General features: G+C 39.4%; 1 protein-coding gene and 1 long non-coding RNA gene across 2 annotated transcripts in view; one reads left to right on the top strand and one right to left on the bottom strand.

Moving 5' to 3' along the window:
- Window positions 1-7,057: 7,057 nt before the first annotated feature.
- LOC141509797 (uncharacterized) lies at window positions 7,058-17,377 on the bottom strand. Its single transcript, XR_012474702.1, has 2 exons — window positions 16,855-17,377; window positions 7,058-8,546 (listed from the first exon to the last, which is right to left on the bottom strand). It is a non-coding gene; the product is annotated as an uncharacterized LOC141509797 (long non-coding RNA).
- The window catches only part of LOC141509783 (uncharacterized), a 39,697-nt gene continuing 38,657 nt past the window's right edge, over window positions 17,181-18,220 (top strand). Inside the window, exon 1 of the mRNA XM_074219577.1 lies at window positions 17,181-17,383. Coding sequence (XP_074075678.1) covers window positions 17,351-17,383 — 33 coding nt within the window. The 5' untranslated portion in view covers window positions 17,181-17,350. The remainder of the gene's footprint in view (window positions 17,384-18,220) is intronic.

Below are 18,220 nucleotides of genomic sequence, written 5' to 3'. Positions count from 1 at the left end.
CCAACAGGGACTAAACATATGGCACAAAGGCATGTTATCTGAGTAAAGTCCGGAAGAAGGACATAGCAGATACAAGCAAGAGAACCAGGCGATATCCCAAAGCAGAGGACTCTGGAAAAAGTAACAGGTTGATTTGTTACTTAGGGGGCTGATTTTAAGCCAAGGGAACCAGTGAAAGTGATAAAACAATTAAGTATTTAACATTAAGGAGTCAGTGGGAAGTAGTCTCCTAGGCAGTGCCCTAGGGGATGAAGCTTCTTGCTCAGCAGGACACCCTACCAGCACCATGAACAGGAGGACTTGCTTGTTGTTCTTTTTGGCCATGGTTGCCTGCCTGACCATGATCCAGGCCCTGGAGCTGCGATCGGCTGCAGAAACCTCTCTTTGCTGATGCAGACCCTGACAGCTATAATGAATACAGGGCGTTTCACCTTTCAGCCTACAAGCCCCCAGCTTCAAGATGGAGATCCTTGTTCTGGCAGCAGAGGGCTGTGAATCGCACTTCCCTGTGTTGACAGTGAAAGTGCCACATGCTGTTGGACAGTTTGTTTTGGTGATGGCTACTGTTCACAAGGTGTGGCAACTCCAAGGTTAACTGATGTTAACCCCTTAGGTGATTTCAAATGCTTTCTCTCATTCGCTGCCTTTCCCACCCTCTGTAGTGGGAGGGGGGGAAGGAGAAGGGAAATCCTCCTTTTTGAAACTTCAAAACTCAAGCTTATGTCTCAGATGAAATGTAGGTTTAGCTACAAGGCCAAGACCCCTCCAAAAGCTTATTTTAGAAATCAAGGGACTCCCATGCCTTCTTCCTGGCATGGGCAATGGCTATGTTTTTCCTTATTGATTGGGAAGCTTCATGGTTCAATTAGTTAAGAAAAAAGGGGAAGAATTTTTTCCTGGGACTGGGAAAAATTGGATTTTGTCTTTCAAATGAATTTTGTGCCCATGGCTTATATTTCTGTTGAACGGTCTCAATTGGGTATGTAGGTATGTGTGCATTTGAACATCTATAGGAAATTTTACATCTCTCTACTGGCCTGGAGAGGTGGGAGAATGTTTCTATATTCTGAGATCCAGTACTGGCCAAGGGTATCAATCTCAGCTTGGTAAACATTTGATATAAGAGAATTGTTTTCTGTGTTTCTATTAATGTCTAAACTCGGTGTGTGTGTGTGTGTGTGTGTGTGTGTGTGTGTGTGTGTGTGTGTGTGTGTGTGTAATTCAGCTCTAAACAGTTAGGTAAAGTTAAATGTTATTCTTAATTTGGATTTTGAATTTTATTTTTTTTGAAAGGTTTTTTGTTGGCAAATGAAAACCTTTGTAATCTTTGTAAGTTGGGGATAAAATGTATTTCAAGGAATTTGGGAATATTGGTCTTGTTAAATTGATATTTGTGTATACTATTTTTGAACTTTTGCGTAGCATTCATTATGTAATAATTGTTTCAAAAACAAGAAAGGGGATATGTTGGGAACCGTTGTGTATGGGAGTATTGTGAATTATCTTCACCTGGTGTCCTTGAACATCAGAGTTTTATCTTTCTAAGTGCCACGTGAGTGGGAGTAGATTAGAGACTGGAAAGGTATTTAGGCAGTGGTGTTTGGGTGAATAAATGGAGCACTTGGTGATCTTGATGGAGTACTTGTCTCCTTTGTAATCCTTGTCTCTTGCCCTCCAATGCTTACCTGGGGAAAGACTGAAAGAGTCCAGAAGTGGGACTCAACATAGGAATCTGGAAAAGGGACTCTACAGAAAAGGAGATAAAAAAGCTCTCTGAAGAAAATAACTCCTTCAAGTGCAGAATGGAACTAAAGGAGGCTGATGACTTTGAAAGAAATCAGGAAGAAATAAGACTCTCCCAAAAAGCCAAAAATTAGAAGAAAATGTGAAACATCTCATTGGAAAAACAACCAACCTTGAAACCAGATCCAGAAAAAATAATTTAAAAATTATTGGGCTATCAGAAAGTCATGACCAAGAAAAGAACCTAGAATTCATTTTTCAAGACATAATACAGAAAAATTGCCCTGAGATCCTAGAAGAAGAGGGTAAAATAGAAATTGAGGGAATTCACTAGTCTCCTCCTGAAAGAGATCCCAAAAGAAAAAACTTCCAGGAATATTATAGCCAAATTGCAAAAGTCCCAAATCAAAAGGAAAATTCTAAAAGCTGCCAGAAACAAATGATTCAACTACTGAGCAACTACTGTGGCTCCAGTCAGTATTACACAGGATCTGGCAGCATCTACATTAAGGGCTTGCAGGGATTGGAATAAGATATTCTAGAAGGCAGAAGATCTTGATTTACAATCGAGAATCAATTACCCAGCAAAACTGAACATCCTCTTTCTGGGGAAAAGATGGACTTTCAAGGAAACAGGGGACTTTCACACTTTCCTATTGAAACAACCAGAGTTAACAAAAAGTTTGATCTCCAAGCACAAGACTCTGGTGAACCACAGAGGGGGTGGACAAGGAGGACTAACTATGAGGAACTTAATGATATTGAACTGTTTGTATTCCTGCATGAGAAGAAGCTATTGATAACTCATATGACCTTTCTCATTTATAAGAGCTGTTAGAAGGAGCATATATAGACAGGGCACAGGAAGGAGTGGAATGTAATGGTATAATATAGTAAAAAGATGGAGTCAATGGGTGATAAAGAGAAGTACTGGGAGGAAGTGAAAGGAGGGGAAGAAGCTAAGAAATTTCACATAAGAGTCAAGAAAAAGCTTTTTCAATGGAGTGGAAAGGGGGAAGGCAAGGAGTAATGAGTGAGCCTTCATTCTCATCAGAAATGGCTCAGAGAGGAAATAACATACACACTTAATAGAGTATAGAAATCTATCTTACCCTAGAGAAAAATGGGAAGAAAGGGATGGGATAAGAGGAAATGGGGGGGGGAAAGTGATAGAAGAGAGGGAAGATCATGGGAGAGGGTACTCAGATACAACATGCTTTCGGACAGGGCTAGGATGAAAGGATAGTGAGAATAGAAAAAATGAGAGTGGGAAGGAATAAAGTGGAGGAAAATACAGATAGTAATAGCAACTGTGGGAAAAATATTGAAGCAATTTCTCTGGTGGACTTATGATAAAGAAGGCAACTCACCTCAGAGACAGAGCCATTGAAATCTGAATACAGACTGAAGTACATTTTTTTCCCTCTCTCACTATTCTTGAGGTTTCTCATCTTCTTGGGGGGAGGGAAGTTTATGTTTACTTTTATAACAAAATTATTGTAATAATGTAAAATAAATCAAAATCATACTTAAAAAAAGAATCTTACATGTTGGGGGCAACCTGGAGTCAGGAGGACCTGAATTCAAATCCAGCATCAGATTCTTAATAATTGCCCAGCTGTGTGACCTTGGGCAAGTCAGTTAACCCCATTGCCTCACAAATAAAAAGAATCTATGTGTTAGGGGCAGAGTGCTGGAAAATGGAAGCAGACCTGTAGAGTCGCCCATCCACCCATGTGGGGGGAGATTGTCAAAGTCTATTATCCCTGGGACAGGTCTCTGTTGCTTTGTCCACACTCAGACCCAGGTCCCAGTCTGGGGTCCCATCCTGCCATAGTGGAGCAGGGACCCTGACCATCCTCACAGCCCCAGGGCAGAGGGGATTGCTTGTGGTCATTCACAGACCAGAGCACAGTCAGGAGAGAAGTCAGAACCTCTTATAGAATCCCAGAGGAACTGAGGTCCTTGCAGGGGTGTCCTAGTAATATTCAAAAGTGTGGGAAACACCCCAAAACCAGGGCTGGGGAAATGAGCCTGACCATAGACAATTACTTTGGTCCCATGGAGAATCAAAACAGTCAGAAGATGACAAAATTCAAGCGTCTGTATCCAAAGCCTCCAAGAAAAATAGGAATTGGGCTCAGGCTAGGGATGAGCTCAAAATAGATTTTGAAAATCAAGTATGGGAGGTAGAGAAAAAATTAAGAGAAATGACAGCAGTGCAGGAAAAACACAAAAACCATATCAGCAGCTTGGTCAAGGAGATCCAAAAAAATGCTTCAGAAAATAACATGTTAAAAACCAGTTTCAGCCAAATGGGAAAAGCAATCCAAAAAGTTAACGAGAAGAATGCCTTGAAAAGCAAAATTGGCCAAATGGAAAAGGAGACAAGAAAGCTCTCTGAAGAAAACAACTCCTTCAAATGTAGAATGGAGCTAAAGGAAGCTGATAACTTTTTGAGAAATCAAGAAATAAAAAAAACAAAAGAATGAAAAACAGGAATAAAATATGAAATATCTTATTGAAAAAACAACTGATCTGGAAAACAGATCCAGGAGAGATAATTTAAAAATTACTGGGATACCTGAAAGTCATGACCAGGAACTTGACTTGATTTTTAAAGAATTTCTACAGGAAAATTGCCCTGATACCTTAGAAGTAGAGGGTAAAATAGAAATCAAGAGAATCTACTGATCTCCCCTGAAAGAGAACCCCCAAAATAACCCCCAGGAATATTATAACCAAGTTCTAGAACTCCCAAGTCAAAGAGAAATTACAAGTAGCCAAAAGGAAACAATTCAAATATTGTGGCACTACAGTCAGGATTACACAGGACTTAGCAGCATCCACATTAAGGGCTCATGGGACTTGGAATGCAATATTCTGGAAGGCAAAAGAGCTTGGAATGCAACCAAAAACCAACTACCCAGCACAACTGAACATCCTCTTCCAGGAGAAAAGATGGACTTCCAATGACACGGGGAAATTTCAAATGTTCCTCTTGAAACAACAGAAAGTATGATCTTCAAGGACAGGACTCAGGCAAAGCATAGAGGAAGAGAAGGGTAAATTATAAGGGATTTAATGATGTTTGAAACATGTGTATTCCTGCATGGAAAGATGATACTGATACTTATATGACATTCTCAATAAATAGAACAGTTAAAAAGAACATATCTAGGACAAGGCACAGGAGGGAGTGGAATTTGAAGGTATAAGATATTGTAAAGATGGAGTCAATGGGAGTAAAGGGAATGTACTGGAAGAAAGAGGAGGGGTAGAATGAACTAAGATATTTCATGGAAGCATCAAGAAAAAGCTTTTGCAATGAAGGGTGGGGGAATGAGGTAGCCTTCATTTTCATCATAAATGGCTCAGAGATGAACAATAAGCACACTCAATACGGTATAGAAATCTATCTTATCCTAGAGAAAAAAGGAGAGGAAGGGGATGGGAGAAAAGGGACAGAGGGAGGGAAAGGGGGGTAGGTGATAGAAGAGAAGGATGATTGTAGGAGGGAATAGTCAGATACAACACCTTTTGTTTTATTTGCAAAGTTGGGGGGGAGGTGGCCTGCCTAGGACAATAGGGATGGGTGGTTGCTGGGCATCTGGAGTTGGATATAGGCTCCTGCTTCCAGGGCTGGTACTCTATCCACTGCACCACTCAGCTGCCCCATAGCACACATTTGAGAGGCACAAAGTGAAGGGAGAGAATAAATGGGAATGGGGAGGATAGAGGAAAATACAATTAGCGACAGCAACTGTGAGAAAAAATATGAAAGCAACTTTTCTAATCGACTTATGATAAAGAATGCAATATATCCCAGAGACAGCTGATGGAATCCAACAGATTGAAGTACATTTTTTTCCCTTTTTCTCTCACTTTATTTTTTGTTAGGTTTTTCTATTTTGTGGGGGGATCAGATTTACTCTTACCAAAAAATTATTTTAGGAATATGAAAATAAATTGTAAAAAAAGAATTTATGTGTTCCCCTACCAATTAAAATTCATGTTCTACTATTCCTCTAAATAAACCATTCAGTCTGGCAAAATCTATGTGCTCTGTTATGGACAACACCATCCACATTTGGATGAAAACAAAAAGGAAAAAAACCACAGAATCTGCATTGACATTATGTTCAATTTTGAAAAAAAATTGTTTCATGTGATTAATATGGATCTATATCTGCATGGTTAAACATATACAGCTTCTATTGGATTGTTTTCTGTCAGGGGAGGAAGGAGGAAAAATATAAAATTCAAAACCTTGCCAAAAAATGGTTGTTAAAAACTACCATTGCATGTACTTGGAAAAATAATTAAAATATTTGATTTAAAAAAAAAACTATGCTGTTTCCTTCAAAAATTTAAACTATACTAATGCTGCTCCTACTATCATGGTTTGAGAACTGCGAGCCTTGTACCTTTATTTTTGGCCATCTTTTATTTTCTTCTATTAAAATAATCAAATCATACAAAAATTATTCATAGGCCCTGTCTTATTTCAATCTCTCTGTGACCCCTGCTGACATTAAGGTTCTGAAAAGACACTTAAATTTTTTCTAATTACTTTATTCATTTGAATTATTTATTTGTATTATTAAAAATTTTGACTACATGCAAAAAAACTATCAATCATTTTTTTATTTTTAGGTTTTTGCAAGGCAAACGGGATTAAGTGGCTTGCCCAAGGCCACACAGCTAGGTAATTATTAAGTGTCTGAGGCCAGATTTGAACTCAGGTACTCCTGACTCCAGGGCTGGTGCTTTATCCACTGTGCCACCTAGCCGTCCCTCAATCATTTTTTAAAAAAATTCTCTTTATCCTTTCCTTCCTTGAGAAGGCAAGCAATTTGATACCAATTATACATGTGAAGTCATGCAAAATATATTTCTATATTAGCTGTGATATAAAAGAAAAAAACAAGCTAAATAAAATAAAAAATAAAGTTTAAGGGTGGCACAGTGGATAAAGCACTGGCCCTGGAGTCAGGAGTATCTGGGTTCAAATCCGGTCTCAGACACTTAATAATTACCTAGCTGTGTGGCCTTGGGCAAGCCACTTAACCCCATTTGCCTTGCAAAAAAAAATAATAGTTTAAGAAGGTATGCTTCAATCTGCATTTAGAATTCATCTGTCCCTGGAGACGGATAACATTTTTTCAGCATGGGTTCTTTGAAACTGTCTTAATCAGAGTAGCTTGTTCTACTGCTTAACCTCAATAGTCAATAATCATTTAATAAGCACCTAGTATGTGCAAAGAACTCTGTAAAGTACTGTGGATACAAAGGAAGCAAAAGACAGCACCTGTTTTCAAGAAGCTTACAATTTTAATGACACAATCTAATAATCATGCCATTTCTTATGTAGAAAATAGCCTTTTAGACAAATGTACATTTGGTATTCAAACAATGTGGCCAGCCCACCAGAGTTGTGCTCTCTGCAGTCGAGTCTGAATGTCTTCATCATGTCTTGAACAGAGTAGCCAATCTATCTTACTGCTTAACTTCAATGTCAATAACTGTTTAATAAGCACCTACCATGTGCAAAGTACTATGGATACAAAAAGAAGCAAAAGACAACACCTGTTTTCAAGGATCTCACAATTTAAGAGCCACTTCATTTCTTATGTAGTGCAACTGTTTTAAGGCAGCTCTGTAGTATATTTTTGAGATCTGATACTGCTAGACCCGCTTCTTTCTGAACTTAAATAGTTTATATGAGCATTTGGAATGGATAGTTCTCCAAATCTGTTTGTCTCATGTTTATTTTGAAGTCTTTTTTTTTAGGTTTTTGCAAGGCATGTAGGGTAAAGTGGCTTGCCCAAGGCCACACAGCTAGGTAATCATTAAGTGTCTGAGGCTGAATTTTAACTCAGGTCCTCCTGACTCCAGGGCCGGTGCTTTATCCACTACACCACCTAGCCGCTCCTATTTTTGAAGTCTTAAGAATGTCCTTGTCTTGCTACTTCTGGTCAACATATGAGTATGTTCTCCAAATCTGCTCCTCTCACATTTATTTTGCATTTTTAAGACTGTCCTTGTCTTGCTACTTCTGGTCAACAAATGAGTGCAGTCTCCATAAAATAGTCTTTTAGACAAATGTACATTTGGTATCCAAACAATGTGGCCAGCCCACCGGAGTTGTGCTCTCTGCAGACGAGTCTGAATGTCCCCATCATGTCTTAAACAGAGTAGTCAATCTGTTTTACTGCTTAACCTCAATGTCAATAATTGTTTAATAAGCACCTACTATGTGCAAAGTACCATGGATACAAAAAGAAGCAAAAGATAACACCTGTTTTCAAGGATCTCACAATTTAAGAGCCACTCCATTTCTTATGTAGTGCCAAAGTGTTTTAAAGGCAGCTTTGTAGTACATTTTTGTGATCTGATACTGCCACACCTGTGTCTTTCTAAACTTTATATGAGCATCTGGAATGGATATTTCTCCAAATCTGCTCATCTCATGTTTATTTTGAAGACATAAGAATGTACTTGTTTTGCTTCTTCCAGACAATTCTCCAGTGTGTTCTCCATAGCATCTTTTAGAGAAATGTACATTTAGGCAAAATAATGTGGCCAACCCTCTGGAATTGTGCTCTTTGCAGTCAAGCTCTCTGCAGTTATATTTGAAAAAGGACCACAGTATACAGTGTCTTAATCTGCCAGAGATGATCTTTAAAATCTTCTTAAGACAATTCAGATGGAAGCAATTCACCTTCCTGGCATGGATTTGGTATGCTGCTATCAGGTTCCACAGGCATTCTGCAATGGGATCAGTACATGGTTCTTTAGACCTACAGGGAGGGAAGAAGACACTTTGGAACTTAAGATACAACAACAAAAAAATTAAATTTAAAAAATAGGTTGGGTGCTGTGGAAACAATAATTTGGGACTAGAATTAAAATAATAGTAACATAGGTTAGACCTAAAGTTTATTCTTTTAAGATTTACAGAACCTAGGGGAAGCTAGGTGACAGTGGATAGAGCACCGGCCCTGGAGTCAGGAGGACCTGAGTTAAAATTCAGCCTCAAACACTTAATAATTACCTAGCTGTGTGACCTTGGGCAAGCCACTTAACTCCACTGCCTTAAATAAATAAAAATGAAAAAAAATCTTTAAAAAAAAAGATTTACAGAACCTATAGGTGGCAGCCATTATAGAAATGACTAGACTGAGCAAAGAAAGATATATTTATATATGACAAACCTTTTAGTGGCCAATCAGGTTGTGTATAAGATCAAAATGTCATGAATATTTCACATCGGGATCTAAATGAAGAAAGTCATCTCCTTTTTAATTTAATGTTTACCAATGGCAAAAACCTATGTGGCTCTTACAGAGATAACAAGCCAAGTTTCCTAATTTCTAATCATAACGTACCTTCCTGTGATTATCAGGACAACTGACAAGTGGAGAGATAACATTCCAGACTTAATTACATGACCAGAAATATAGTCTGTAAAACTTCCCATACCACGCTCAACATTTACAAAATAAATATAAGATGATTTTTGAGGAGTGGGGGGAGGAAGCCTTTGAAAGGTTGGCTGCAGCCAGACAGTGAAGAGCATTAACAAACATACAAGGGATTTGTATTTTGTCTGAGAGATCAGAGACAACTTTTTGAGTAAGGGAGTTATCAGGTTTGGATGGGCTTTGAATTCCATTTAGCAGTTGTCAAAGTATCATAAATTTCTCAAAACTGTATTCCTGGTAAAAAGATTGACTTCTTTAGAAAGTACTTGGCCTTTGTATCAGTTACTTTGCCAACTAATAAAAAATCAAGACTCCTAGGTCTCTCCCCCATGTTAATCACAAACTCAGGAGGACAAAGACCAGGATGCTGGGAGACTTTCTCTATTTTTACATAAATATCTCTTTCCCAATTCAAGTTGGGCATTATACCTTAATAGATAGATTAGAGGTAAGATCTTAGAGCAGGGCTGTCCAAATGCAGGAACTTCAGGCGGTTCCTGAGGGTTTATTAAATGTTTTAATAAACAAAGCTGAGCTACCACAGAGCTCTCTGGCAAATCAAAATATATTGTCTATTGTTTCTATAAAAACTTTTAAAAGGTTGGATAGCCCTGCTTTAGAGAATAAAACTTAAAATGTCTGTTATATTTTCAGTCATTTTATTTTAACCCTATTCTTAAGGAAATCGATGAGGAGGGAGAGGTCCTCAGTCTTCTCCTAGACATACGCCTTTGGAAGGAAAGAGATTAGCAATCTTGCAGATCCCAGCTCTATTTAATTAAGAGATGTGGGATTAGACAATTTTGACTTGGAAATGGAGTAGACTACTTTTTTAGCAATGCTGGATATGGGGGATCCCTACAAAGCTAGGATGGATTTTGAGCCTAAGTCAAAGCTAGACTTGAAATAAGGTGAGGTTAACCACAATGGATGCAGCTCCTCTCAGCAGTACAGAGATCAAGGATAACCCTGGGAGACCAGTTACATACAATGCTGTCTACCACGGGGGGGGGGGGGGGGGGGGGAACAAATCCTAGAATCCAAGTAATGAGTTCACTTTTTAAAGATTTTTCTTATATTTTTCTTTCTATCTCATGGTTTTCTTTCTTTTCCCTTAGCTCTAATCCCTCATACATAAAATGATTAACATGTAAACACGTTAAACACAAATATACATGTACAATTTTTATACACAGCTATTGAGGGGAGGGGGATGGGAAGTGAAGGTGGAAGAAAAATACAAGTGAATGAATGTTGAAAAATTTTCTTTTACATGTAACTGGAAAAAATATCAATCTGAAAAAAGAAATAAGGTGAGGCTGCTTTTTCAATTTGATTTGTTTTGAAATTAAATATTCTCTGGATTTTACCTCTGGCTTTAGGAATTCTCACTTTTTTGGTGAGAATTGTCTGTTTTTGGCTAGGTGAGGTTTTGACCTGTCCCTAGATCTAGGCTTGGCACTTTCTCCAGTTTATAGATCTGTATTCAGATCTCTCTCTCTCTCTCTGGTAAGGGATTTTTGTTTGTCCATTGGTATGTATGCTGTGTGCTGTGTCTTTGGGACCCTCTAATATGAGTGCAAAGTGGGTTTTCCCATGGTTTGGGGCCTCTCTGGTGAGAACATTTATTCCAAAGTGCTCTGACTTTGGTTATATATCTCGTAACTGTTTAAATTGATGCTCTGTGTGGCACAGGCAGAATCAAACTCACCTGCCTCTGCCTAGTCTGCTTACTGTCATGACCCCGTGTCCTGACTGGCCAGTCTTTGTTCCACTCATCCCTCCCCTCCCCTGCTAGGAGGGCATCTCACTGCTTCTCTCTCCCCTTCTGTTTTACAGTTAGGAAACTGGATCTTTTTTTCTTTTCCATAAATTTACAGGACAGATTTTCCTGAAAATTCTGTTGTTTTTGTAGGAGAAAAGGGTTCTGTTCTTTTTCTAACTCCCTTTAAGTTCCGGCTGGCAGTCCTGCTATCGGCAATGGGAAATTTCATCTTTCCCTCTTTCTCATTCTCTGAGTCTTGATGGCCTATTTCCAGATGCCTTTACATTTCTGGTTGCAAATTTTAGCAAAGGTCATATAAAGTTAAAATCAAGGAGTGTTAAATACTAAAATTTTTGAATGGGGATGTGTGCTTTGAATACTGGAATTCTTGTTAAGAAGTAATCCCTTGCTCCCCACCATAAAATTGATAAAGTAACTTGAAAATGTTTTGTTGTTGGGTAGTGAATGATTTAAAGGGCTAAAAAAGGGTAAAAAGTAAAAGAATTTGGTTGATGTTTTCATCTTTTAAGGGATATCTAAGTTGTAACAAAGTTAAAAATTTTTTTTTTCTGTTTGGCTATAAGAATAAGATCTGTTAATAACCATATGTGCTAAAAATGTAAAGAGGAATGTTCATTAAAAAGAATAGTCTGAAATCTAGTTAGACAGTATATTAAAATAATAAAAAGGAAACTTGTAAAATGAATTTTGAAATACTTAGGAAGAGACTAAGATATGAAGATAGAAGATATGAAAGGTTGGGTTTTTAGAATCATTAGAGAAATATATTTAAGATGAAAGATGGGTGGCAGCTATGTGATGTAGTGGATACAGCACCGGCCCTGGAGTCAGGAGGATCTGAGTTCAAATCTGACTGTAGACATTTAATAACTACCTAGCTGTGTGACCTTGGGCATGTGATTTAACCCCACTGCTTTGCAAAACAAAAAAATTAAAGATGGTCTTAAGTATGTGAAGAAGGTGAAGTAAATTATAAAAATTACATGAGAACTGAAAATTAAAAGTTAAATTATTGATTCTTTCTGGAATTATGGAATCCAGATTTGAACTGAATTGAGTTGTGCTTAGATGTGATAATTAAGGTAAAGAAAATTAAATCCTAACAGCAGACTGCTATTTTTGCAACTCTAGCAGCGAATTGGCTAGGAAATAAAGAACCCTAGAAATATTGAATGCCAGGGAAAAGTTTAACTGTTCTAAAGATTTATTTTTTTTACTTTAAAAGAATACTGAGAAATTTGATAATCAATAGATTATCATCTCAAGCTCTTAGGGTCTAGCCTTGTGGTAGTACATTAAAAGAATGTAGTGGGTTTAACTACAGAAAGAAGATTTTTAGGAAGTCAGTCTGTGATTAGTCAAAAAAAAAAAGGAATAAATATATCAAGAGTTAAGTCCAGATTTAGTTTGATTCAAAATTTAGACCTGAAGGGAAAAGGAACAAGACTACCTAAATTAAGAAATTAAAGATCTCTTTAAATTAGATAACTATATACTACATATGTGGATTGATTTTTCTTTGCAAGGTAATCTAAAAATATATTAACTTGATAAGTTTTTAATTTTTTAAAATGCATAATTGTGATGTTGTATTTTGAGTGTTCTAAAGATATATTAGTAAATGTGGAAGTATTAGTAAGGACAGATTCTCTTATAAAGTAAACATTTGGACATTTAAAATTGTGTTGTTAACAAGGAGAATGAAGAAAATTAAAAAAAAATAAATCATGTATTATTATTATTATAATTAAAGCTTTTTGGCTATGATTGGTTAATTTCATAAGACTATTATGTGAAGTATAAAGAAAAATCTTGTAAATCTAAATAAAATGGGGAGGGTATTTTTAGAAACAACTGGTCATAAGAATGTTCTGTGCTGCAGAATTTCTACTAGGTAAAGAAAAACTTTTGCATGAAAATAGGGTGATCCACAAGCAATGCTTCATCCAAAAGATATGCTTATATCAGATATCTAAGGATGTATTTCATAGGTAAGTTAATTTGAAGATTCAATGTAGGATTATTTCTGGTAATAAAGGTAAAGACAAAGAGGAATATAATGAGTTATTCTTCAAGTCTTGGTGAACTTTGCCATTAGGTGTCTTAACAAACAGACACCCTTTCTTTTTAAACACCTTCTGGCTCAAGAAAGGTAGTATTTATAAACTTTGTGAATTGGGATGTGTCTAAATAACTTTTGGGGCTTTATTTTGATACTTAGAGATAAATTTTATGCCAATTTAGGTTTGATAAATTCCAAATTTAAGATTTATTTTTGCTTTAAGACTGAATAAGAAAGAAATATCTATCACATTACAAGTTATAACTATTGTATTTCATGAAGGTTTTGTGATTATCCTTTTTACATCAGGAATATTTATTGCTGCTCTAAAAAAAAAACACTTCCAGAAAAACTTTTGTAAAAAGTTTTTTACATGTATAAAGCCTACTAATTTTTCAACTCTGTAGGTTAATTTATCGCAACAACATAATATTGTTTATAGTTTTCATAGAAAATGTATATTCTTAGAAAATGGAAGATGCCATTGAAATACTAAATCAATTAGCCAGTGGGATAATATTAAGAGTATTAAAAGTTATTGTAACAATTGCAAGTAGAAAGGATCTTGCTGTTTTGATCTAAATTTGTTACCATTCCAAGGCACAAGCAAGTTACTGGTATTTTGAAATTATATGTTTACCATATTTTATTATAAGATTAAATTCTTGAAGAATTTCATTTTCTTTTTTTTTAGAATAACATGAGTATGCTTGGGTAGAAGTGAATAAACTTATGGAACAAAATGTAAAATCCATGAAGAAAACCTCTTTGTTGCTTTTTTTGTTCTAAGAAAATAAGATTTTAGCATTTTTATTTTGTCTTGTTCTAAGAAGATTTCAGCATAGAAACATGTTTAGTAAATGGTAATAATTCAGCTGTCATCTTATTTGTAATCTAACATATTTTATGTTGCTTGTTGCAGCTGGAATTTAGAAACCTGTAGAACTATATGCAAATTATTTGAAAGTCAACTAAAATGTTCTAATTGTTTGGATTTTTAAAAAATTTTATTTATTTAAGGAAATGGGGCTAAGTGACTTGCCCAAGGTTACACATGAAGGCAATTATTAAGTGTCTGAGGGCAAATTTGAACTCAGGTCCTCCTGACTTCAGAACTGGTACTCTATCCACTGTGCACCTAAGCTGCCCTCTGTTCTAATTGCTTAGTACATGGATAATAATAAAATTATTTTTATATGTAATTTGGGATATTTGTATTTATACAACTCAAATCTTTTGCTGTTTTAAAGCAAAATCACCTGTGCACCATGGGTAAAAGTAATTTATGGTTTTTCTGTGATACTCCCTTGTTGTCCCAATGTGAGATTATAATTAATGTTTGATCCTTGTGAGCTGAATTCACCTGAATTTCTGATTATTTGGAATTTGCTATTTAAGATTTTATGGGACTGTTGAATTGACATTATTCTGTCTAACTCCAGGTATGATCAGATGCAAAGGAATTGTAGCTGTGCCTATGTTCTATTGATGCCAGTAACCACAGGTAAGAGGCTTGCAGGGAAAGACTAGAAGAATGGTTGTTTAGAATGTTCTGAGGTTGGACTCTTGGACATTTAGAAATGTCTCCCATGGCAGACTTACTGGCTTAAGGCATTTGGCCATTCACATCACCAGTCCCTGGAAACTCATTTAAATAAAAGAATTTGTCTTTGTTTATGATCCTGGTCTTTATAGTAAATTTCTATGATCATGTCAGGTGATTAAAATTAAGTGTAAAAATTTATGTTGTTTTTAGTTTTGGTAACTGTTGTCAGCCACATGTTGCTGAAGACTATTTTAAAATACTTTAAATAGAAAATAATTTTCAGTTAAGGATTTTTAATTCATTTTAAAACTTGGTGAAAGATTAAAACTGTTTTACTTGTAAATCACTTATTGGACCACTGTTTTTATATATGTTACAAGGTCAAATTAATTTAGCAAACCTTTCAAGAATTCACTTTTCTAGTAGAATCCTCATTTTTTTTTGGAAGTTTATTTTATTAAATGGAAGAGCATCTCCAAATTGGGGGGGGGGATGAATTTATAAATGAATAACATAAAAACCAGAACTAGGTTAATTTCTATTTGTAACTGCATTTTCTGTATATATCAACCCAACAGTGGGCAAGTCACCTTGTAAATTGTCATAATTAGTTCCAGAGTTTTAATTCCTAGTGATGAAACTATGAGTTTTGACCGTTTTTTAAAAAGTGTGTATTACGAGATTCTTCTACTAGACAGGAATATCTCTTCAAACAACCTGGATTGAAGAGGACCTCTGGAACAAATATTCAAAGCCAGAACTGCATCAAAATGTCTCCAGAAGACATAGATCTGAACTTTCCTTTGCTGTTTTGTGTCTGTACGGGTCATTTAATGAAAGGTGACTCTCCCTTTTTGATCTTCGCAATGGTCCCTTGATTCTGTAACTGTCATTTATCTTTATGCCCCACTTACAGAAAGACCTTATGATTGTTGCCTGCCCATTCTTTTAGAACCCTAGATCTCCAAAAGATGCTATCTCCCCCCCTCCCATATGCCTCTTAATTTTGATCTTTCTACACCTCTTTAATTGATTTATAGCTGATGTAATGTCAGCTATGATCAAAAGGAGGGGAATATCAATGTGTATTAAGTTTCTCAAAACCATATATCCAATAAAATGATTTTCTTTATAAGTACATAGCCTTTATCTCAGTCACCCTGCCACTAAGCAGGAAATAAAAACTCCTGTGTATCTCTCCCATATTAACTTCAAACTCAGGAGGACTATGACCAGGACACTGGGAGACACATCAGGCCAGGAAGAGACAAGAGAGCAGACAGCACTGGATAGGATGAGTGTGAGGAACCTCTTGGGAAGCTTGTTACTGTGCAAATTTCATTGTCAGGCTACAAAGAAGGTTAAATCATTTTCCCCTATGTTCTGTTTTGGCATAAATATTTCCCCTTTCCCTGTTGGGTGTAGTCATTAAATCCTTAATGGTCTGCAGCTCTAGGCTAGAAGTATGATCTTAGAAAATAAAACTTAAGATGTCTAACTTATATTTTTCTTTTTGTTTTAATTCTATATATTTTTTAAGTTTTTTCAGTGTTTAGGTTTCACAAAATCAGCCTTGAAGTTAAATTGAAGAGATGAGAAATTTGAGAATGGGAGACCAATTAGGGGTCTATTACAATAGTCCCTTGTGATTTAGGGAGTTTGTGGTATAAAAAGAAGGATGAGACAGAGGAAAAAAAAACTGTGGGGTCTGGATATAGAGCAAAGAATACCATGTTCATTTTTTAAAAACTTCTTTTGTGTTTTTCTTTCTTTCTCATGTTTTTTCCCCCTTTAGTTCGAATTCCTCTTTTCCAATATCACTACAGGGAAGTATATTAAACACAATTGTGTGTGTGTGTGTGTGTGTGTGTGTGTGTATTTTATGTACAACTTTTACCAGACTATTCGCAGCCTTGGGGAAGGGGTGGGGAGGGAGCAAGGATAATAAGAATGAGAAATGTGCAAATGGATGAATGTTATTAAAAACTACTTCTGCATGAAATCGTAAAACAGAATATAATTTGACCAACGACAAAGGCGGCGGAAGGCGGGCCGAGGCTCTCCGGGTGCGGGGGGAGGATGATTCCGAGGAGGTTCCCCGCCCCCCACAGAGGGGGTAAGGCCCTGGGGCAGCCCTGGGGGGGTCCAGGCCCGGCCTTCAGGCCAAGGCCGGCGGATTTACCAGGCCCAAAGCCCCGGCCTCGTGGCGCCCACGTGCCTCGGCCCTTACCGGCTCCGGGCCTCGCCCTTTCTTCCGTTCCGGGCCCCGAAGGGCTCCCGAGGCCGTCCCTGCCGGTGCTCATCCAGGGAGCCGCGGGGTTTGGCTGGAGGGAGGGAGCCGCCATCGGCCAGGCCGGGCCCCGCAGCCCGAGGGTCCGGCTCCAAGAAGCAAGGCCGGGGCCGCGGGGCAGCTCCTTTTTATAGCCTTGCTTCGGAGCATGCGCACACTCTCCCTGGCCTCTGAACTACGTTTCCCACAAGGCCGTGCTCCCTCCTGCGAGCGACGCGAGTCGTTGCCATGGAAACGGTCGCCTTCGGGCCCGAGACATCTGGAGGGGCACTTCCGCTTCCTGGTGGTCTTTGTTCGGGTCCGAGGGTCTCCCGGAGCGGCAGGACCCCCGAGCGGAGCCGCGGGGCGGGGGAGCCGTGCCCCTCCTCATCCTGGCGCTGCGCCCGCCCCCCGCGCCGCGCCCCGCCTTCCCCGGGGGAGCGCCCGGCGGGAGGCCATGGGCCCCGGCGCCCCAGCGGCCGCCTTGCAGGTGAGGTGACGCCGGCCCGGGGCGCCTGCTGTGCGCCTCCTGCGCATGCTCTGCGGGGCGGCGGGGGCGGCGCTGGCCAGAGGGGTGAAGCGAGGCCGTGCGGGTCACCCCCGCCTTACAGACGGGGAAAGCGAGGCCGTGCGGGTCACCCCCGCCTTACAGACGGGCAAACCGAGGCCGTGCGGGTCACCCCCGCCTTACAGACGGGCAGAGCGAGGCCGTGCGGGTCACCCCCGCCTTACAGACGGGCAGAGCGAGGCCGTGCGGGTCACCCCCGCCTTACAGACGGGCAGAGCGAGGCCGTGCGGGTCACCCCCGCCTTACAGACGGGCAGAGCGAGGCCGTGTGCAGGTCACCCCCGCCTTACAGACGGGCAGAGCGAGGCCGTGCGGGTCACCCCCGCCTTACAGACGGGGGAAAGCGAGGCCGTGCGGGTCACCCCCGCCTTACAGACGGGGGAAAGCGAGGCCGTGCGGGTCACCCCCGCCTTACAGACGGGGGAAAGCGAGGCCGTGCGGGTCACCCCCGCCTTACAGACGGGCAGAGCGAGGCCGTGCGGGTCACCCCCGCCTTACAGACGGGGAAAGCGAGGCCGTGCAGGGCACCCCCGCCTTACAGACGGGGAAAGCGAGGCCGTGCGGGTCACCCCCGCCTTACAGACGGGCAAACCGAGGCTGTGCGGGTCACCCCCGCCTTACAGACGGGTAAACCGAGGCCGTGCGGGTCACCCCCGCCTTACAGACGGGGAAAGCGAGGCCGTGCGGGTCACCCCCGCCTTACAGACGGGGAAAGCGAGGCCGTGCGGGTCACCCCCGCCTTACAGACGGGGAAAGCGAG

The sequence above is a fragment of the Macrotis lagotis genome, chromosome 1 (genome assembly GCF_037893015.1).
Source record: "Macrotis lagotis isolate mMagLag1 chromosome 1, bilby.v1.9.chrom.fasta, whole genome shotgun sequence".
NCBI lineage: Eukaryota > Metazoa > Chordata > Mammalia > Peramelemorphia > Peramelidae > Macrotis > Macrotis lagotis.
Note: the sequence above shows the minus strand (reverse complement) of the source record. Positions and strands in the feature narration are given on the sequence as shown.